The sequence below is a fragment of the Mustela erminea genome, chromosome 21 (genome assembly GCF_009829155.1).
Source record: "Mustela erminea isolate mMusErm1 chromosome 21, mMusErm1.Pri, whole genome shotgun sequence".
Taxonomy (NCBI): domain Eukaryota; kingdom Metazoa; phylum Chordata; class Mammalia; order Carnivora; family Mustelidae; genus Mustela; species Mustela erminea.
Window position 1 is genome coordinate 3,638,058 of NC_045634.1, and position 23,316 is coordinate 3,661,373.

The 23,316-nt window shown below is 38.6% G+C and overlaps 1 protein-coding gene across 6 annotated transcripts in view; it reads left to right on the forward strand.

The window, feature by feature from the left end:
* The window catches only part of ZMAT4 (zinc finger matrin-type 4), a 388,221-nt gene that overhangs the window by 111,035 nt on the left and 253,870 nt on the right, over positions 1-23,316 (forward strand). For all 6 annotated transcript variants that reach the window (XM_032329176.1, XM_032329175.1, XM_032329171.1 and 3 more), the window contains exon 3: positions 20,718-20,807. In XM_032329176.1, coding sequence (XP_032185067.1) covers positions 20,718-20,807 — 90 coding nt within the window. The remainder of the gene's footprint in view (positions 1-20,717; positions 20,808-23,316) is intronic.

The window sequence follows — 23,316 nt, forward strand, 5'->3', positions numbered from 1 at the left end:
AATTTCATATGAGAAATCATGAGACCTTGGGAAATGATAGCCCAAGATTGGCTCATATTGCTTAAGCTTTCACATTTCAGAAGGGTTTTATAGCTTTGTTGCTTCAAATCACCCAGTCTTCCCTGATTTTAATTACTGATCACACTGGCTTTATTTTTTTCCCTCATCTCTAACTTTAACTTCTGTACAAAGGGCTTCTGGGGAAATATCATTTTTTCCCCAAACAGTAAAAGAGAGGTCTAGATGAGACATGCCACGTTATTTATCCTCCAGTGTTTTCTTATTTTTTATGTGATTCTGCTTAAAATGTGCAGACATCATGGAGACATATTTAGCTCTATCCTCACACCACAGAAAAATGGTTCCTCCGCATTTTGGTGGTAATTTAATTTTTTGAGTTGCAAGACTTTGATTTAAAATTGTAATGCATTGATGTAGTCACTTGTGTAGGCAGACAGAAGTACAGATTTAATGCAAACATGTTTTTACACAGTCATGAATATTGCACATCCCACTATATAGATTTTTCTCCAACAAAAATTAATTTTCCTAATGCTTGTTTAAGATAAGCATTCTCATTTACATTCTTTTCAAAAATATTTCATAAAAAATGAAATGACATAGTGCTAGAAACTCTGCTTTTCAAAAATGGACCGACTACTGTATATAAGGAGAAAGCCTCCAGTGGAGCCCCTAGTTAACAGGATGGCACATGTCTTAGTCGGCTCAGGCTGCTATAACAAAATAACCATAGAATGGGGGCTTAAGCGACACATATTTACCTTCTCATAGTTCTGGAGACTAGAAATTTAAGAGTGAGGTGCCAGCAGGGCTGGTTTTTGGTAGTGTCTCTTTCTTGGCTTACAGAAGGGCTGCCTTCTTGCTGTGGCCTCACAAGTTCTTTAATCTGTCCATATGGGAAGAAGAGATCTCTGGCATCTCTTCCTCATCTTAAAAGGACACCATTCCTATTGAATTAGGGTCCTACCTTTCTGATCTCCTTCTACCTTAATTAACTCTGTAAGGACCCTATCTCTATATACAATAACACTGAAGATTAAGGCTTCAGTATGAATTTTGGGAGAGAAAACAGTTTAGCCTATACAGAACAAATGCCCAGGATTCTATAAGTAAAAACTAAGAAACATATGACCTTAGCAGTAGCTTACATATTTGACCACAGGTTAAATGAAACTTTACCAAGCCAGCATCTGATGAGTGGAGAATTCTTGGAAACAGTGGGGGAATTGCCAGTGTCCTTTCCCAAAGTGTCCTTTCCCTTTCTACCTTACTGAGCTGAATCTGTAGTGCTGTGGTGTCCTTGGCAATATGACTTACTCTGAAGCTTGACTTTTGTATCAGTTATAGCAGTTCCTCAGTTTCTTCAGTTCATGCTTCATGCACAGCCTTCATCAATTCACCTGCTGAGAGTTTTTCCTGCAATGTGCACACTCAGCAAAATGTCTGCAGGAGTTGTGGCTTAGAATTCTCTCTGGTCTGCAGGCTCACTGCTTCTCTCTAACCTGCACTGAAGTAGTGGGGTACAGAGATGGAAACAGTGATTGATGGGTTTGATTTCATTGTAGAATGAAAGGGAATGTGTAACAATTACATACATACCCCTTTCAAACTGCTGTTTTGATTAATCAAGGGTCTTGGGCTCTTGTTCTGGGATTTCCTCATTCTTTGATCCAGGGCTTCAGTCACTCAACTGAAAAACCTTTTTGGAACACTGACTATGTGTGATAGTTGAAGGGGAAACAACAATGAACAAAGTAGATATAATTTTTGTTCTCTGAGAATTTATAAGTTTTGGGATCTTGAGCAAGTCTTTCAGTCTTTTTGAGACTTATCACGCTCATCTTAAGATAGGAAGGACTATTAGAAAGGTAAATCATCAATGCTGAAGTGAATCTTTAAAATTATGATCCCCCCATTCCTGGAATGATTAGATCTCTTAAAGAATTTGGAAAGCTTAAAAAAAATACAAAAAATCGGCAAACTGAAAAGGCAACCTACTGAATGGAGAAGATATTTGCAAATGATATATCCAATAAGGGGTTACTATCCAAAATATACAAAAAAGTTCTACAAATCAACAGCAAATCTCTCCACCCACAATAATCCAATTAAAAACTGGGCAGAAGACATGAATAGACATTTTTCCAATGAAGACATACAGATGGCAAACACATGAAAAGATGTTCAACATCACTAATCATGGGGGAATTGCAAATTAAAATCACAATGAGATATCACTTTACATCTGTCAGAATGACTGGAATCAAAAGACAAGAAATAACAAATTTTGGCAAGGACGTAGAATAAAAGGAACCCTCATGCACTGCTGATGGGAATGTTAACTGGTATACCCACTGCGAAAAACAGTATGGAGTTTCCTCAAAAAATTAAAAATAGAATTTCCTTATGATCCAGTAATTCTGCTACTAGGTATTTACCCAAATAAATTGAAAAAACTAATTTAAAAAGATGTATGCCACCCTATGTTTATTGCAGCACTATTTACAATGGCCATGATATGGAAAAAAACCCAATTGTCCTCTGATAGGTAAATGGATAAAGAAGATGCTATACTGTAATAGGCAAAAAATAAAGAGAAAGGAATTCAAGCATATCACTATAGAAAGCCATCAAACCACAAGGGAAGAGAGCAGGAGAAAAAAAGAACAGAGAAGAACAAAAACAACCATAAAACAAGTAAAAAAATGTCAGTATGTACTTACCTAGCAATAATTACTTTACATGTATTAGGACTAAATGCTCCAATCAACCCACAGGGTGATTGAATGAATGGGGGAAAAACCAACCAACCAACCAACCAAACAAACAAAAAAACACCAAGAGATTGATTTCAGACCTAAAGACCATACAGACTGAGAGTGAAGAAATGGAAAACATTTACCATGCAAATGGAAATTAAAAGAAAGCAAGGGTAGCAATACTTATATTGGACAAAATGGACTTTATTTTTTTTTTCCATTTTTAAAATTTCATTTCTTTTCAGTGTTTCAACATTCATTGTTTATGCATCACACCCAGTGCTCCACTCAATACCTGCCCTCCCTAAGACCCACCAACAGGCTTACCCATCCCACCACCCCCATCCCCTCCAAAACCCTCAGTTTGTTTCTCAGAGTCCATAGTATCTCATGGTTTGTCTCCCCCTCCAGTTTCCCTCAACTCACTTCTCCTTTCCATCTCCCAGTGTCTTCCATGTTATTCCTTATGCTCCACAAATAAGCGAAATCATATGATAATTGACTCTCTCTGCTTGACTTATTTCACTAAGCATAATCTCTTCCAGTCCTGTCCATGTGGATACAAAGGTTGGGTATTCATCCTTTCTGATGGAGGCATAATACTCCATTGTATATATCTCCATTCATCCATTGAAAGACATCTTGGTTCTTTCCACAGTTTGGTTACTGTAGCCATTGCTGCTATGATCATTGGGGTACAGATGGCCCTTCTTTTTACTACATAGTATCTTGGGGTAAATACCCAGTAGTGCAATTGCAGGGTCATAGGGTAGCTCTGTTTTTTTAATTTCTTAAGGAATCTCCACACTGTTCTCCAAAGTGACTGCACCAACTTGAATTCCCACCAACAGTGCAAAATGGACTTTAAAACAAAGACTATAACAAGAGACTAACAAGGACATAACTTTATGAGAGAGAACAATCCAAGAAGAGGGAATAACAATTGTAAATATTTATGTACTCAACATGGGAGCATCTAAATACATAAAGCAACCATTAATAGACATAAAGGAAGAAACTGATGGTAATTCAGTAATATTGGGGGGACTTTTAACACTTGACTTACATCAGCAGAAAAATCATATAGACAGAAAATCAAGAAGGAAACATTTGAATGACACATTGGACCAGATGTGCCTAATACATATATTCAAAATATTTCATCTGAAACAGCAGAATCCAGATTCTTTTCAAGTACACATGGAACATTCTACAAATTAGATCGTGTTAGGGTGCAAATCAAGTCTCAATTGACCACAATGGTATGAAACTAGAAATCAATCACAAGAAAAAGACGTGGAAAGAACACAAATACATGGAGACATTAAAAAAATTGGTACTAAACAGTGAATGGGCCAACCAAGAAATCAAAGAGGAAATTAAATATCATATACAGAAGCAAATGGGAATGCAAACACAAACAGTCCAAAATCATTCGAATGCAGCAAAAGCTGTACTAAGATGAAAGATTAAGACAATACAGGCCTCCCTCAGGAAGCAAGAAGAATCTCAAACAACCTAACTTTACAGTCAAAGGAGCTAGGAAAAGCACCAATCAAGTCCAGAGTCAGTAGAAGGAAGGGAATAATAAGGATTAAAACAGAAATAAATGAAACAGAAAATAATAATAATTAAAAAAGCTCAATAGAACAAATCAATGAAACCAGGAGCTTATTCTTTGAAGAAATCATTGAACTTGATAAACTTTTAGAGTCATCAAAAAAAGGAGATAGCACAAATAAATAAAATCAGAAATGAAGAAGGAGAAATAACTGACACCACACAAATAAAAAGGATTACAAGGGAATATAATGAAAAACTGTATGAATACATATTGAACAACCTAGAAGAAATGGATAAATTCCTAAAAATCTTTAACTTCCTCAAACTGAATTAGGAATAAAACAAAACAAAACAAACAAACAAACAACAAACAACTTGGACAGATGAATCACTAACAATGAAACTGAAGCAGTAATAAAAAACTGCCAACAAACAAAAGTCAAGGAACACATGGTTTCACAGGTGAATTCTACCAAACATTTAAAGAAGAGTTAATACATATTTTTCCTCAAACTATTCCAAAAAATAGAGGAGGAAAGATAGTTTCCAAATTCATTCTATGAGGCTACCATTACCCTGAAAAGAAAAACGGATAAAGACACTACACAAAAGGAAAAAAAAAAAAAGCCAATATTCCTGATGAATAGATGCAAAAATTCTCAACAAAATATTAGCAAACCCAATCCAACAATAGTTAAAAAAAAAAAAAAAAAGGCGGGGGAGGAGCAAGATGGAGAAGGAGTAGGAGACCAACACTTCCTCTGGTCCCTGGAGTTCAGCTGGATAGTTATCAAACCATTCTGAACTCCTACAAACTCAACAGGAGATTGAAGAAAAGAATAGCAGCAGTTCTGTGAACAGAAAATTGACCACTTTCTGGAAGGTAGGATGTGTGAAGAAGTGATTCTGAGGTGATAAATGGGATGATAGACTGTGGGGATGGGAGGAGGAAGCAGACTCTGTCAGCCATTTTCTGGCAAGAGAGAGAGCAGTGGAGCACAAAATCATAACTTTTAGAAGTCTGCCCCAATGAGGGACGTCACTCCAGAGGCTAAGCAGGGGTGGAGCCCTTGCAGGGACAGTGTGGTCTTAGGACTCTTGGGGCCACAGAAAGACCAGGGGTGTCTGAGGGTGGCAGAGCTCTCAGGTATTGGAGCAGGGAAGCTATAGACCTGAGCAGTGGGCTCTCAGCTCAGGGTTACCTTAACTGTGATCTGGGACACACCTGGGCCGCTGCTCTTTGAGCAGGGACTCCACAAGTGGCAGATTTGGGGAGATGCCTTCCTTCTTCCTGAAGGAGAAGCAGTGTGGGAGCATGCTGCAGAAATCTGCTGGGTTTGGAGATTCCAAATGGGCCTGTGTGCCAGAGATAGAAATGCTTGGTCACAGTCCAGGTGAGCATGGAGTGTGGCTGGAGACCAGGGAGAAAGGAGGGATTGACTACTTTTCTCTGATGATGCACTGAGAAGTGGGACCCCAGACTCTGGGCTCCTACGGGGATGGAGATTGGGAAGCCGCCTCTTCATTCTTGTCCTCCAAGGCTGTAAAGAAAGCGTTCAGGGAACAAAAGCTACCAAGAACAAACCTGAGCAGATTACTTAGAGTGGCCCCTGACAAGGGCAGGCAATTATGCCTCAGGCAAAAAACATTTGAGAATCACTGAAACAGACTCCTCCCCCAGAAGATCTGTAAGAACATCCAGCCAAGACCAAGTTTACTGATCAATGAGAATTGCAAAACTCCAGCACTAGGGGAATACAGCAAATAGAATTCATGGCTTTCCCCCTATGATTCTTTAGTATTTCAGAGTTAATATTTTAATTTTTTCTTTCTTAAAAAATTTTTTTCCTCTTTCCCGTTTTAACCATCTTATCAATACCTTTTTATAAAATCTTTAAAATTTTTCCTTTTTACTCATATTCTGTATCTTCATTGTATTTAAACTTATTTTTTGTATAAATGTAAGTTTTTCCTTCTTTAAAATTTTGGGATACAGTTTCTTCTAAAACACCAAAATATACTCTAAATGTGTATGGCTTTATTCTAGTCTCCTGCCTGATGGCATTCTTTCCCCTGACTTTAAAAAATTTTTTTTCTTTCTTTTTTTCAACCTTTTCTTATCTTATCAATTCCTTCTTAAAAATCTTTTTTCAGGGGCACCTGGGTAGCTCAGTGTGTTAAGCCTCTGCCTTCGGCTCAGGTAGTGATCCCAGGGTCCTGGGATCGAACCCCGCATTGGGCTCTCTGCCCAGTAGGGAGCCTGCTTCCCCTTCTCTCTCTGCCTGCCTCTGTGCCTACTTGTGATCGCTCGCTCTCTCTCTCAAATAAATAAATAAAATATTAAAAAAAAATCTTTTTTCATTTTCATCTTTACATCATATTCCATTCCTTAATCATATTTACCCTTATTTTTATATATATAAGTTTTTCTTTCTTTAGAGTTTTGGGAGGCAGTTTCTTCTAACATAACAAAATACACCCCAAATCTACTGTGTGGCTCTGTTCTGTTCACCAGCCTGATCGTATTTTTTTTTTCCCTTTCTTCTCCTCCCAGTTGTGGGTCTCTTTTGATTCATTAAGTCTGTATTTTTCTGGGGTTGTTGTTACCCTTATAGCATTTTGTTCTCTCATTCATCTATTCTTCTCTGGACAAAATGACAAAAGGGAAAACCTCACCTCAAAAAAAGAAAAAGAGACAGTACTGACTGCCAGGGACCTAATCAATACCAACATTAGTAAGATGTTGGAACTAGAGTTCAGAATGATGATTGTAAAGATACTAGCTGGGCTTGAAAAAAAAAGCATAGAAGCTACTAGATAATCCCTCTCTGGAGAAAGAAATGAACTAAAATCTAAGCAAGTTGATATAAAAAAAGGCTATTAGTGAGGTACAGTAAAAAAATGGAGGCTCTTACTGCTAGGATAAATGAGGCAGAAGAGAGAATTAGTGATACAGAAGACCAAATGATGGAGAATAAAAAGCTGAGAGAAAGAGAGATAAGCAACTACTAGACCATGAGGGGAGAATTCAAGAGATAAGTAATAGCATAGGACAAAACAATATTAGAATAATTGGGATCCCAGTTAGAATGGCCAAAATTAGCAAGACAGGAAACAACATGTGTTGGAGAGGATGTGGAGAAAGGGGAACCCTCCTACACTGTTGGTCGGAATGCAAGTTGGTGCAGCCACTTTGGAAAACAGTGTGGAGATTTCTTAAGAAATTAAAAATAGAACTTCCCTATGACCCTGCCATTGCACTCCTGGGTATTTACCCCAAAGGTACAGATGTAGTGAAAAGAAGGGCCACCTGTACCCCAATGTTTATAGCAGCAATGGCCACATTTGCCAAACTGTGGAAAGAACCAAGATGCCCTTCAACCAGATGAATGGATAAGGAAGATGTGGTCCATATACACTATGGAGTATTATGCCTCCGTCAGAAAGGATGAATACCCAACTTTTGTATCCACATGGACGGGATGGGAAGAGATTTTGCTGAGTGAAATAAGTCAGCCAATTATCCTATGGTTTTACTTATTTGTGGAGCATAAAAATAACATGGAGGACACAGGGAGATGGAGAGGAGAAGGGAGTTGAGGGAAATTGGAAGGGGAGATGAGCCATGAGATACTGTGGACTCTGAAAAACAATCTGAGGGTTTGAAGGGGTGGGGGGGTGGGAGGTTGGGGGAGCCAGGTGGTGGGTATTAGGGAGGGCACATATTGCATGGAGCACTGGGTGTGGTGCAAAAACAATGAATTCTGTTATGCTGAAAAGGAAAAAAATCATAAAATGGTCAATTAAAAAAAAAAAAGAATAATTGGGAACCCAGAAGTAGGAGGAGAGGGGCAGGAGGCATATTGGAGCAAATTATAACAGAGAACTTCCCTAATTTAGGGACAGAACAAGCATCAAAATCCAGGAGGCACAGATAACCTCCCTCAAAATCAATAAAAATAGGTAAAACCCCCAACATTTAATAGTAAAACTTACAAGTCTCAGAGACAGAGGAAGTCCTGAAAGCAGCTCAGGACACAAAGTCTGTAATGTACAAGGGTAGATATATTAGATTGGCAGCAGACCTATCCACAGAGACATGGCAGGCCAGAAAGGATTGGCATGATATATTCAGAGAACTAAATGAGAAAAATATGCAGCCAAGAAAATTATATACAGATAGGCTGTCATTGAAAGTAGAAGGAGAGATAAAAAAGCTTCCAGGACAAAGAAAAACTAAAAGAATTTGCAAACACCAACAGCCCTACAGGAAATATTGAAAGGGGTCCTCTAAGCAAAGAAGAAAGCCTACAAGTAACATAGACCAGAAAGGAACAGACACTATATACAGTAACAGTCACCTTATAGACAATACAATGGCACTAAATTTGTGTCTTTTAACAGTTACCCTGAATGTAAATGGGCTAAATTCCCCAATCGAAAGACACAGGGTATCAGAGTGGATTAAAAAAATAAGACCCATCAATATGCTGTCTGCAAGAGACTAATTTTAGGCCCAAAGACACCTCCAGATTTAAACCATTTACCATGCTAATGGACATCAAAAGGAAGCTGGGGTGGCAATCCTTATATCAGACAAATTACATTTTTAACCAGACTATAATAAAAGATGAGGAAGGACACTATATCATATTTAAAGGGTCTGTCCAACAAGAAGATCTAACATTTTTAAATATCTATGCCCCTAACATGGGAGCAGCCAGTTATGTAAGTAAATTAATAATGAAATAAAAAACACATTGACAATAATACAATAACAGTGGGGGACTTTAACACACCCCTCACTGAAATGGACAGATCATCCAAGAAAAGATCAACAAGGAAATAAAGGCTTTAAATGACACTGGACCAGATGGACATCACAGATATATTCAGAACATTCCGTTCCAGTGCAACAGAATATACATTCTTCTCTAGTGCACATGGAACATTCTCCAGAAGAGATCACATCCTGGGTTACAAATCAGGGCTCAACCAGTACCAAAAGATTGGGATCATTCTCTGCATATTTTCAGACTACAATGCTTTGAAACTGGAACTCAATCAAAAGCAGAAGGTTAGAAAGAACTCAAATACATGGAGGCTAAGGATCATCCTGCTAAAGAATGAATGGGTCAACCAGGAAATTAAAGAAGAATTTTAAAAATTCATGGAAACAACTGAAAATGAAAACATAATTGTTCAAAGTCTTTGGGACACAGCGGTCCTGAGAGGAAATTATACAGCAATACAAGATTTTCTGAAGGAATAAGAAAGTTCTCAAATATGCAACATAACCCTACACCTACAGGGGTTGGAGAAAGAACAACAAATAAAGCCTAAACCCAGCATTAGAAGAGAAATAATAAAGATCAGAGCTGAAATAAATGAAATAGAAACCAAAAGAATATGAGAATAGATCAACAAAACTGGGAACTGGCTCTTTGAAAGAATCAACAAGATTGATAAACTCCTGACCAGACTTATCAAAAGGAAAAGAGAATGGACCCAAATTGAGAAAATTATGAATGAAAGAGGAGAGATCACAACCAACACCAAAGAAATACATACAATTATAAAAATATATTATAAGCAACTATAGACAAGCAAATTAGACAATCTGGAAGAAGTGGATGCATTCCTAGGGATGTATAAGCTGAAACAGGAAGAAATAGAAAGCATAAATAGACCCATAACCAGTAAGGAAATTGAAGCAGTAATCAAAAATCTCCTGAAAAACAAGAATCCAGGGCCAGATGGTTTCCCAGGGGAATTCTACCAAACACTGAAGAATTAATACTTTTTCTCCTGAAACTGTTCCAAAAACTAGGAATGGAAGGAAAACGTCCAAACTCATTTTTTGAGGCCAGCATCACCTTGACTCTAAGACCAGACAAAGACTCCATCAAAAAAGAGAATTACAGACCAATATCCCTGATGAGCATGGATGCAAAATTGTAACCAAAATAGTAGCCAACAGGATCAAACAGTACATTAAAAGGATTAGTTACCACGTCCACATGGGTTTTATTCCTGGGCTGCAAGGTTGATTCAACATCTGTAAATTAATCAATATGATATAATACATTAATAAAAGAAAGAACAAGAGCCATGTGATACTCTAAATAGATACAGAAAAAGCATTTGACAAAGTACAGCATCCTTTCTTGATCAAAACTCTCCACCATGAAGGGATAGAGGGTACATACCTCAATATCATAATAGCCATCTGTGAAATCCCACAGTGAATATCATTCTCAGTGGGGAGAATCTGAGAGCTTTTCCCCTAAGGTCAGGAACATGGCAGGGATATCCAGTATCACCACTGCTATTCAACATAGGACTAAAAGTCCTAGCCTCAGCAATGAAACAACAAAAAGAAATAAAAAGAAATAAAAAGGCTTCTGAATCAGCAAAGAAGAAGTCAGATTCTCACTCCATGCAGATGATATGATACTTCATGTGGAAAACCCAAAAGTCTCCACCCCAAGACTGCTAGAACTCATCCAGGAATTCAGTGTCAGGATATAAAATCATTGCACAGAAATCAGTTGCATTTCTATATACCAACAATAAGACAGAAGAAAGAGAAATTAAGGAGTTGATCACAATTATAGTTGCACCCAAAATCATAAGATACCTAGGAATAAACCTAACCAAAGAGACAAAACTATAAAGTACTCATTAAAGAAATTGAAGAAGACACAAAGAAATGGAAAAATAATGAAATTGCTGAAACAGATTTTAAGATGATAATCCCATTCCCAATAGCACCACAAAGAATAAAATACCTAGGAGTAAACTTAATTAAGGGAGTGAATGATCTGTATTCTAAAAACTATAAAACGTTGGGTGAAACAAATTGAAAACAACACAAAAAATGTAAAGATACTCTATGCTCAGGGATTCAAAGAACTGATATTGTTAAAATGTCCATATCACCTAAAGCAACCTACAGATTTAATGCAATTTCTATCAAAATACCAACAATATTTTTCATAGAACTACAACAAGTAATCCTAAAATAATTTGTATGAAACTATAAAAGACCCTAAATAGCCAGAGCAATATTGAAAAAGAAGAGCAAAAGTGGAGTTACACAATCCCAGATGTCAAGATATACTACAAAGCTATAGTTACGAATCATAAGAGTATGGTACTGGCACAAGAGCAGATATTTAGATCAAATAGATCAATACAACAGGATGGAGTCCAGAAATCAACCCATGTGTTTATGGTCAATTCATCTACGATAAAGGAGGCAAGAATATGCAATGGGAGAAAGTCTCTTCAACAAATCATGTTGGGAAAACTGGATAGCTACATGCGAAAGAAAGAAACTGGACCACTTCTTATAACATATACAGTAAACTCAAAATGGATTAAAGACCTAAATGTGAGACCTAAAACCATAAACTCCTAGAAGAAAACATAGGCAGTAATTTATTTGACATTGGTCATAGAAACATTTTTCTAGATATATTTTCTCTGGCAAGGGATACAAAAGCAAAATTAAATTATTTGGACTGCACCAAAATAGAAAACTTTTGCACAGCAAGGGAAACCATCAACAGGACAAAAAGACAACCTGCTGAATGGAAGAAGATATTTGCAAATGTTATATTCAATGAGGAGTTAATATCCAAAATATACAATGAAGTTCTACAAGTCAACACCAAAAAACACAAATAATCTGATTAAAAAATGAGTAGAGGTCATGAATCGACAGTTTCCCAAAGAAAACATACAGATTGCAGACAAATCAAAAAATGCTCAAAATCACTAATCCTCAGGAAGTGAAAATTAAAACCACAGTGATGTATCATTTTATGCCTGTCAGAATGGCTGGAATAAAAAAGACCAGAAATAATAAACGTTGGCAAGGATGTGGGAAAAAAGGAACCATCATGCACTATTGGGAATTCAAATTGGCACAGCCATTGTGGAAAATGGTATGGAGGTTCCTCAAAAATTTTTAAAAATAAGATTATCATATGATGCAATAATTCCACTACTGGGTATTTATTTACCGCCCCCCGCAAATGAAAACACTAATTTGAAAAGTTACATGCATCCCTATTTATTGCAATAGATGAATGGATAAAAAAGATGTGGCATACACACACACACACACACACACACACACAAACACATACACTATATAATAGGTAAATAGATAAAGAGGATTAGGATTACCTTTATTTTTGTGAGTACTGAGATTATATTGTATACCTAAAACTAATATAACCTTTTATGTTAATTATAGGTAAATAAAAAAGGAAGATGTTGTATGCATGAGTGTGTGTGTGTGTGTGTGTGTGTGTGTGTGTAATGGAATAGTACTCAGCCACAAAAAGGAATGATATTTTGCCATTTGCAACAACATGGATGGAGCTAATGGGTATCATACTAAGTGAAATAAATCAGGAAAAACAAATACTATATGATTTCATTTATATGTAGAATGTAAAAAACAAAATAAATTAAAAAACAAAAAGCAGAAACAGACCCTTAATTACAGAGAAGAAATTGGTGGTTGCCAGAGCAGAAGGGGAGTGATGAGCAAAATTGGTGAAGAGGAGTAGGAGGTACAAGCTTCTAGGTATGGTATGAGTAAGTCATGCAGATAAAAGGTATAGCATAGGGAAAGATTCAGGGTATTGTATTAGTGTTGTATGGTGACAGAAAAAATTTAAAAGCATACATAGAAAAATTGAGATCACCTATGATTCATGATAGGCAATGTTAACCCTTTGGTATGTTTCTTCCTAGATTTTTTCTATGTCTCTGTGCATATATACAGTACAGATATATATTTGTTCAAAAAATTTGACATCATTTATATTCTTGTTTGAATATGACTTTTTTCTTTATATTATTTCATAGATTTAAAAAATTTCATTAGTATTATTAATATACTTGTTGATAGCAGTTTTAGTAATCTATCATACTTAAAATATTTATCTCTCTCACTTAGGATACTTAATTTATTTTCTCAATTTCACTGTTATAAATAAATAGCAATACATGTTTCTCCCTCCTTAAATCAATTCATAGAAGTAGAATTGTTGGATTGAGCAATTTTTTCTGTTTTGAATATATATTGCAAAATTTCTATCCTGGAAGCTTTTATCAATTTAGCATAAATTGATAAAACATAACAGCTATGTACCAGAATCTTCATTTTCCTGTATCTTCACCAATATAGGTATGTCTGTTTTGTAAATATTTGTCCACTTTGTGGCAAAGCAGGTATTTTTTCGGTTTAAGAACTATAAGGTAGAATTTGGAGAACTTGTTGTACGTCGTTTAATTATTGCTTTTCTGAAATTCCTTTTTATATCTTATTCCTGTTTTAATATTTGTTAATGAATTTGTTAAAGTACTGTTTCTTAGGTATTAAACCATTTCATTTTACATATTGCAAATATTTTTCCTGCTTTATGGTTTGCCTCTTGTATGTATTTCAGATTAAAAATACCTATTTTTTAAAAAGATTTTATTTATTTGATAGAGACACAGTGAGAGAGAGAATAGAAGCAGGGGGAGTGGGAGAGGGAGAAGCAGACTTCCTGCTGAGCAGGGAGCCCGATGGTGGGCTGGATCTCCGCACCCTGAGATCATGACCTGAGCTGAAGACAGAGGCTTAACCCGCTGAGCCACCTAGGCGACTCATTTTTCCCCACTTCTTTATCCTATCCCTCTGCATTCTAGGAAGTGTCTCTATGTTGACTTCCACACTGATCTGTAGTGTTGATTCTGCTCTTGTACTGATGTGAAAGACCTTCAAAATGAAACCAGGATATTTTTAATGTCCTTTTTTATTAACTCAGGCAGTGCATCTTTATTGCCGTCAGCTGTGCTATCTCATCTTTTAGCTTTTACCCTCAGTTCGTATTTTCTTGAATTAAATAAATGAAGTACGTACATTTAAAATGTACTTCCATTTATTGTAGGAAATATTTTTACAAGTAATTGCTTTATGTCTTTTCCTTGAGAGTTTTCTGAAGGCTTCTTTTCCATTACAGAAGTTTTTCCTGGGTGCCACTGATTGTTGGGAGAAGAGAGGTTATGAAAGCCTGCTACTTGTCCCTCGTGTGTGAGGATTGGCCTTTGATCCTTTCATGGTACACCTGAAATTTGGCGGGATCTTCTGATCTGATCCATTTGTAGGACCACTTCAGTAGCTTATGTAGGGGGCCTGGAACCTGGGTCCTTGGACAGTTCCAGCAGAGGACATTTATTTCTTCCTCACTTAGGGTCTTTCTCTTCTGAGCCCAGGTAAATCTTCCACCCCAAGTAAAGGGAGTTTCTGTAACCAGCCTCCCCCCTGTGTTAATAAGGAGAGATGCATCAGTCTGGGAAGGAGTCCCAGTTATCAGAGGGGATCTCCGACGCTTGTGGTTTTCTCTTTGTTAACCTTGACTTCCTAGTGAAGTTGTACTCTGGCTTTTCCAGGGCTCAGCCCTGAGGCCCTCAACCTGGGAGTGTTACACGGGGCTGTGCCAGGGTGCCGCCTTCTTCCTGAGAGCTGGAGTCCCCATGTCACATCTGCCCATCATTCTCAGGTAGCTGGGGAGTTAGACCCTTGGTATTTGTTGTCCTTTCTTTAATCGGCTCTTCTTCACCCTAGAATGAGTAGAAACAGCTCAAAATCGGTAGCATGTGAGGATGACTGTTCTGTAATTATCAGTCTGTTTCAGGTTTTCCCTTTTTCTTATAGTCTTTGGCTTATTTTAGCTGGTTTCTGGAAGAGGTATAATTAGATACCTAAGATGAAATAAAATGGTGAAGACTTAACTAGGAAATCAGGAATGGATCTTAAAGCTTATTTGAAATAACGCCTCTCCTGCCAGCCTCACAACTGTGACTTGAGGATAAAATGAGATGGTAAATGTCACAGGGGTTTTGTTTGGAGCATTATGCAAATACTAAGTTACTTTGTTATCTTCACATTCTATGAGACCAGAAACCAGTAGCCCTGTTGGAAGCAAATTTGAGTTGTGAATTTTTTAAGGGTATGTGATAATGGAAGATGGTTATTTAGGTGAAGCACAAAGCCATTCTATTTCGATGTGGTCCACCCCCTTCTTTCACACAATACATCTGAAATAGAGGTTTGTCTTGTTCTTTATCCCCCCAAAGAGAAGGCTGGCCTGAATTTTCACTTTAGACGATTTCTTTTGAGTGCCAGGAGATTGTTTGAGCCAAAGAAACTAATCTGCAGATAGGTCTGCCCCCTGCACAATGCCCAGCATCAGGGGCAAAGGCTTTAATTAAAATGGAAGACTTGGTAATTTCTGGCCTATCTGGGAAGCTTAAAGTTGATGTGGTTTGAATGAAAGTAATGACTTTTGCTTAAAATGCAAATATTAATGCGAGAGCCAGGGACTGACTTTTGGTGCAAGCGAGAGAGATTGCGATTTCTTTTTCGTGGCTTTTCCCTTGAAGAAATGACCCTTTTCTTCCCCAAAACTCTAATATATACACTTAACATGTAAGGTACTTTTTACTCCTTATATTTCCTTTAGTTGGTAATTTGTCTTTTTAAACTCTTAAAAGAAGTGCATATTTTAGGTATTGACAAATCTTTGAAAAAATCATATGGATTTGTTTTTGTTGTTCATAGTTATTTGGATGACATAAATACATCTCAGAAGTGGTTTTCCTTCCAGTCTGGTTTCTAGACGGCATTTGTCCACTGTGCCCATAATCCTCATTTATATATAGGAAATGGAATGACCACATTGTAAAAAGGACACATGTTTACCGTGGCCTTTGTATGTACCAAAACAAAGTTTTAAAAGTTAAAGTAATATGTATTGCTCTTGGCTTAAGTAGGCGTATCTAGTCACCAAGTATCGCAGTGAAAAAAATGCAATGCATTTTGAATGTTGATCAGACATTAGCAAGGGTAGAGGGAAATGTGGTCGACTGTATCAGTATATGAACTTATGAGTATAAAAGCATTCCAGATCAGTGTGCTGTTTACTAATTACAATCATTATGAGTAGAAAGTGAATGTACAATGGAATTACATTGTAATTACAATGGCTTGAGCATTGTGAAGTTATTACTTTTATGGTAAGGGAAAATTTGTTATAGAAATAAAGAAAATCATCCATACTTTCTCTTCCTTAATAAATCATGCTTGTTTTTCTTTCTCCTTTCCACTTATTGATATACTTACAGATATTTATATAATCTTAATCACAGTATGAGAACAGATTTTGTTTTAGCATTTTCCATTCAGCATGCATTAGCACTTCTTCAACTTCTCACTGAATATACGGCCTCTTGTCCAACATGTAACTCTCTCCCTGATTTGCTGTTCCTAGTTTGTCGTGCTGCAATGAACGTCTTCACTCAAATCTAAGTCTAACTTTTTTGTGGGAAGGTTTCTGTCTGTTTGTTTGTTTCTAGAATCAGTTCGAAGGAGTGAGGTTACCAGGCCAAAGTTCAAGCAATTTCTGGTAGGTAAGGAGTTGAGAGGAGCCTATTGGAGGAAGATGCTGAGGGCGACTCAGTGTGTCCTGCTTTGAGGAAGAGGTGAGAATGCCAAGAAGGAAGGAGAGGACTTACTAGATGAGCCGCACCCAGGTGTTGAAGACCCCAGGGCTGAGGCAGGCGAGTTTAGGGCACCTGGGAGCCATCGGCTAGCAATCTCTGTATCCTTGTCAACAGACATCGTCTGGGAGTGGCTTTGGGTTTCAGTCAGTCTAACTGGAAGGGAATGACTCCACACTCCCATCACTGAGAAGTGGACTGTCTTCTGGGTTTTTACTTCCTGCCCTAAGTCAGGGTACGCTTGTGTGGCACTGGGTCCAGCCCCGGCAGTCTGGGAAAAGGAGCAGGAGGACAGAGGCAATAGGAAAACAGCTCAATGATGAACCAGAATGCCTCCACCATCATTCCAGAATGAGGTGGGATTTTCCAAAGCTCTGTTTTTCTTCACCCGTACACAGGGGCAAAGGCAGAACTTGGAGGGCCGTCAGTCCTTCTTCCATCAAAACTGGAGGTTGGGAGAGCTGAAGGAGAAAAATGAACAAGATCGCTAATAAGACTTCGATTCCAACATCTCTCATCACTGACGGCTTCACAGCAGAGCTTACTTCCCTTTTCTGCTCATCTAATGGTTTTTTACCAGTTTTGTCCAACTGCAGTTAAATAACCCAGTGAACTCTGCCTTTGCCTGAAAGAGTCTTTTTGAAAGAAATGTAGTATTTTAGCAAAGAGAAGAAATCCAACCACAAAACAGGATGCATTATAAGATTTCCAATTTTTGGAATTTTGCAATGATTTTGTTCTCTGGGAATCCAGGGCTTTGAGCAGATTGATGGTGTTAGGTACTGAGATCCATTCTTCTAGGGGGACAAATGCAACATTGAAAGCCCACTTCAGCCGCATCTGAGCTCATGCTGGTATCACTTTGTCTTTTCACTAAGTATTGGTCTGTTGTGCTTTTCCCCAGCCCATCCTCTGGGACCATATTCAGCATCTTGCAGGTTTTTAAATGTTCTTTTTTTCTTTTTTTGACTGCAGGCATATTCTTAACTTTCCCACTGCCCCTTCCTCCCAAAAAACAAAAAACAAAACAAAACTAGAAAGTGTATATAGATTTTAGTAATTGACATAATTCTTTGCAAAAGAAACCATCACTAGTCTGCACTGCATCATTCTCAAAAGCATGCAGAAGCTGAACAGTGCTGTTGAAATGATCTGGCACAAGTCCACATAGGTCTCTATTTCTCATCCTACCAATCTCGCGGGCAAACGAGACTCCAGGTAACCCTTGATTACAACTTTCAATGCAACCTAGAAATAACTACAAATATATTTCAAAATCACACTTCAGTACTTTTATGCATCTGTAATATCTTTCATTCCATTAGCACTTTTAAACCCATTTAAAGACCTTGAAAGTGTTCAATGACTATTTATTATTATTATTTTTTTACTTTTTAAAAATTTTTTCCTTTTTTTTAAAAAAAAATTCTTTTCAGTGTTCCATAATTCATTGTTCATGCACCACACCCATGCTCCTTGCAGTCGTGCCCTCCTTAATACCCATCACCAGGCTCACCCATCCCCCCCGCTCCGCTCCCCTCCAAAGCCCTTAGTTTGTTTCTCAGAGTCCACAGTCTTTCATGGTTTGTCTCCTCCTCTAATTTCCCTCAACTCAGTTCTGCTCTCCATCTCCCCATGTCCTCCGTGTTATTTCTTATGCTCCACAAATAAACGAAACTATATGATAACTGACTCTCTCTGCTTGACTTATTTCACTCAGCATAATCTCTTCCAGTCCTGTCCATGTTGATACAAAAGTTGGGTATTGATCCTTTCTGATGGAGACATAATACTCCATTGTATACATGGACCACATCTTCTTTATCCATTCATCCACTGAAGGCATCCTGGTTCTTTCCACAGTTTGGAGACTGTGGCCATTGCTGCTATGAATATTGGGGTACAGATGGCCCTTCTTTTCACTACATCAGTATCTTTGGGGTGAATACCCAGAAGTGCAATTGCAGGGTCATAGTGAAGCTCTGTTTTTAATTTCTTAAGAAATCTCCACACTGTTTTCCAAAGTGGCTGCACCAACTTGCATTCCCACCAACAGTGTAAGAGGGTTCCCCTTTCTCCACATCCTCTCCAACACCTACTTGTTGTTTACTGTCTTGTTAATTTTGGCCATTCTAACTGGTGTAAGGTGGTATCTCAATGTGGTTTTGATTTGAATCTTCCTGATGGCTAGTGATGATGAGTATTTTTTCATGTGTCTGTTAGAACCATGTTTTTTAGAAGCACAATAAAGGAATGAAAAAAGTGATAAAGAAGGAAAACCAGGCTGAGGGATTTACATCATATCCTGTCCTGTAAACAAGCTGCAGTTTGCTGTGCGTTCTCTGAAACGTTCTCTGCTCTGCCTGCTTGTTTTGCCTTTGTGGCTAATCTGTGAAGGCAAGCCATCATGCATGAGATTGGCTGGTCCCCGGCTGTAAGTAAAGACAAAATTGAACCAAGGCCTGGAGAAGGAGGAATTCAGTCCTGAACAAAGGGAGGGGTTCGGGGATCAGAATTAGGTAGCGATGGATTCAAGGACAATTCACATCCTAGCACTGTAGATTCGGAGTTCGGGATGGGTGCCCGCGCTGGTGAGACACGTTAAGTTAAGCATAATGTGGATTGCAGGTTTTCACACGCACTGCCTCATTTGATTCTCCCAGCAAAACCCTAATAAATATTATGTTCATTTTGTACGCAGAGAACATGAGACTCATTTTAGCTATAAACAAATTAGACTGACTTGCTGAATATCACCCAGCCAGAGAGCCGCAGAGCTGTGCCTGGCTTCCGAACGCGGGACTGTTTGTGTTCTTGTCACTCGGCCATCCTCAGGTGGCAGCTTGGAAATTAGACCTGTAGTGTCCTTTCTTTTTTTTTCTTTTTTTAATTTAATTTTATTTTTCTCAGTGTTCCAAGATTCATTGTTTATGCACCACACCCAGTGCTCCATGCAATCCGTGCCCTCCTTAATACCCACGACCAGGCTCCCCCATCCCCCACGCCCCTCCCCTCCAAAACCCTGTTTCTTTCTCAGAGCCCACGGTCTCTCATGGTTCTTTAAAGGGGAGGGAAGTTCAGGAGGGCTCTCAGTGGAGCAAAGGAGTGGAGGGAAGATGGAACTAGGATGCGATCAGTTTCTGCATGCTAGGCCTGGACACGTCAGGACAGGTAGAAACCCAGAGTCCTGCTAACCCTGTGGCTGATGGGGCTTTATGGTTGAACTGCTCTGCCTGCCTGCACGCAGTTTGGGCTCTGATCAGTCCTCACACTTGCATTTGATACCCTTTTTTGCTCATGATGTCTGATCTGGAAAATCTTTTTTAATAGCTTATTAATGAGGCTCCCAAATGGGAGAGTCAGACAGAGAGACTTCTGTTGGAGATGCGATGCTTGACGACTCCCAGGGGGCATTGTCTGTCCCCAGCTCCTCAGGGCAGGGCAGCGGGAGTTCGAGACAAGGCCGGGGACCTGGCCTTCCATCACAGCCCATCCTTGTACTATTCTCTCTCTGACCTGTTCTTATTTTGAGGATATTTAAATATATGATTCACTCCAGGCTTAAACATCCTAGTGCTTTTAGCTTTCTTCTTTCACTGTCTTTTCTAATTCTGAAATTATGCTGGCTTTGTAACTTTGGGCAAGTCGCTTAACCTATCTGAATCTTCACCCTGCATAATTCTCAGGAGCATGTGGAAGTGTTTTTAATGAAACTTTACTACTTTGTATATATAGTCACTGGCTATGTGTCTGAGGATTTAAAATGCCTTCTCTTTCATAGTATCTGCTTCTGCTTTTCCTTCCCAGAGTCGAAAACATGCAAGCAAAGTCCGACTGTATTACATGCTTCACCCCAGGGATGGTGGGTGTCCAGCCAAGAGGCTCCGGTCAGAAAATGTGAGTATCTGGCACCCTCTGATATCCTCAGATGATCTGTTCAGTTTGCTGAGAACTCTGTAGGTCTAGGAAGTAAAGTCACGTCTACCTTAGCAGGAGAGCTAAGGGAGCAGAAATAGTTCTCATTAAATACAACAGAAAATATTACACATTAGCAAGGCTTTTTCCTTTTCTCTGCCCAAATGTTCTAGTATGGTGTTGGGGGACTTTGCGATGATTCTGTGCCAGAGCAGAGTGGAGAAAAACTGTTCAGAGGGGACAGAGAGCAGCTGGGGGAGGGGAGGCAGGAGCCGTCAAAAGAAAAAGAGAAAGAAAGTTGGCTTAAGGAGAAATCCTGTCAGAAATATGAGATACTTTGCTGTTTACATATTTTATTTTTCCTTTGGTGTATAAAACTGAATGCCAGTTTATTCATTTATAATAAAGACTGTGCATATCTCACAAATAACAATATTCAGGGTTTTTGATCAGTGCCCCTCTCCCCGAGGGAACATTCACTTGGGAAGAAAATGACAATTAGGAAGTTGCTTTGAGGATGTAAAGTTAGGATGAAGGGTTTACTTCAGCCAGGCCAAGGCAGGGACTGATAAAATAAATATTCCTTCCTCTCAGCAGGGGTTTCTTTTCGTAACGAGTGGAATATTCATATCCATCCATTGCAGAGGTCCTCTGTGATAAACACTGCAGATTAAACAGAAATCACTTGTCCTTTGAGTTCTCAGGAGGCTGCAGGCATGGAATTCATACCCTACGCTCTCGCTTGTGCTTGTGTTCCCTTTCTCCTGCTGCTGCCAGATAGATACCGGTCTTCTTTTCTTATTAAAAATTAATATATGATCACTGAAGAAACTTGACAAGAAATGAGCTTGTGTATTCTTCACAGGAGAAAAAGAGAGAACAAGAGGACTCCTTATGACCACAGGTAGTGAGCATCAGGGCTGGTGTTAATGAATTCCAGCACATATCTTAAATCACGAAACGAGCTGTTCATACCCAGACTAATCCGGAACACTGTGAAGTTGTCTTGACCGCTTTGGTGAGGCAGCATTTAGAGCTTATTAGAGGCAAAAGATGTCATGAAAACTTTTTAAACTGCTAAGAAATGGGACAGAGACTAGTTCTTGTCAGCTCTTAGCCTTATGACCTTAGGCAAATAATTGATCTCTTGGAACCTGTGTCCTCAATGAGGCTATCATAATCACACTTTCCTTACTGGATTTTGTGAGGCGCACACTTCCATGCCAAATACTGAGGAAAAAAAAGATGAATAAGACACAGACTTGCCTTAAAGAAACTCAGAGTTGAGTGAGGGACATAAACATTGTATAAAAAAATTGCTATAATCCCACAATGTAGGTGTTTATTTAACGTTCTGCACAAAGCTCCATGGAGACAAAAGGCAAGTTGATCCATGCCAGGACGAATCACTCAGGGATGGTGTTTCTGAGAATTGGTATTTGAGCTAGGGGTCTTTGGGCTTGAATGGATTCCAGTTGGCCGAATTGGGAGCGAGGGAGCAGACGGGTGCATTCTTGGGTACATTCCGATCAAGAGAACTTACTAACCCCCTGCAAAATTGGCCTGAGCCAGCTTTCATGTAATTTCAGAATCCTGTAGCTATAGCAGAGCCCTGCTTTCCATCAGGATCTATTAGCAGAGAGAACAGAATTAGTTTCTTTCCCTGAAGTCATCCAGTGATGATGCTCGTGTCCCTTCATTCAGTAGCCATTTCGTGTGGGGTTCATAGACAGTTGACAATTAGCTCAGATCATTTTCTATCTACTCAAGTTCTACTCATTTTCTATCTACTCTGTACTTATTTAAGTCAGAGCTCCTAGGGAGGGCTTGACTGGGCAGACAGATAGGGGGCACTGGGACTCACACTGGTGTTACTTGGGGACATGGATCTGGTCAGATACATGATTTACTCCACTCAGGTTCTGGTTCTGCAAGTAGCGTTGGGGACAGTTTATGGAGGGGAAGATGTTTGGATTTTCAAAGCAAAAAGTATATGCAAAGATCCTTTACGAATGAGCCCTTTGAGAACTTTTGCTTCTGGTGTATCCTGGAATCTGTGTATCTTTGAAAACTTGAATCTACCAATGATTTATTTCTTAAATAATTTCTATAGCTTTTCATAGTCATAACATAAGGATAAATCAGTAAGCAAGAAAAGAAGCAAAGTGAACTTAGTTAAAACTTTTTTTTTAAAAGATTTTGTTTATTTATTGAGAGAGGGAGACAGAGTAAAGCAGACTCTGTGTTAAATCCAGAGCCTGACATGGGGCTTGATGTCATGACCCTGAGATCATGACCTGAGCTGAAGTCAAGAGTTGGACACTTGACTGACTGAGCCACCGAGGTGCCCCCATAATGAACTTATTTTTGAAAGAGATATTTGATGCTTTTATTAGGGTGTGTATACATTTCATAGGTGAATATGTCATTTGCCGTAGGCATTTTGACATACCAGATACAGCATGGAAGCCACTCCAGTCCCTCACTGTGG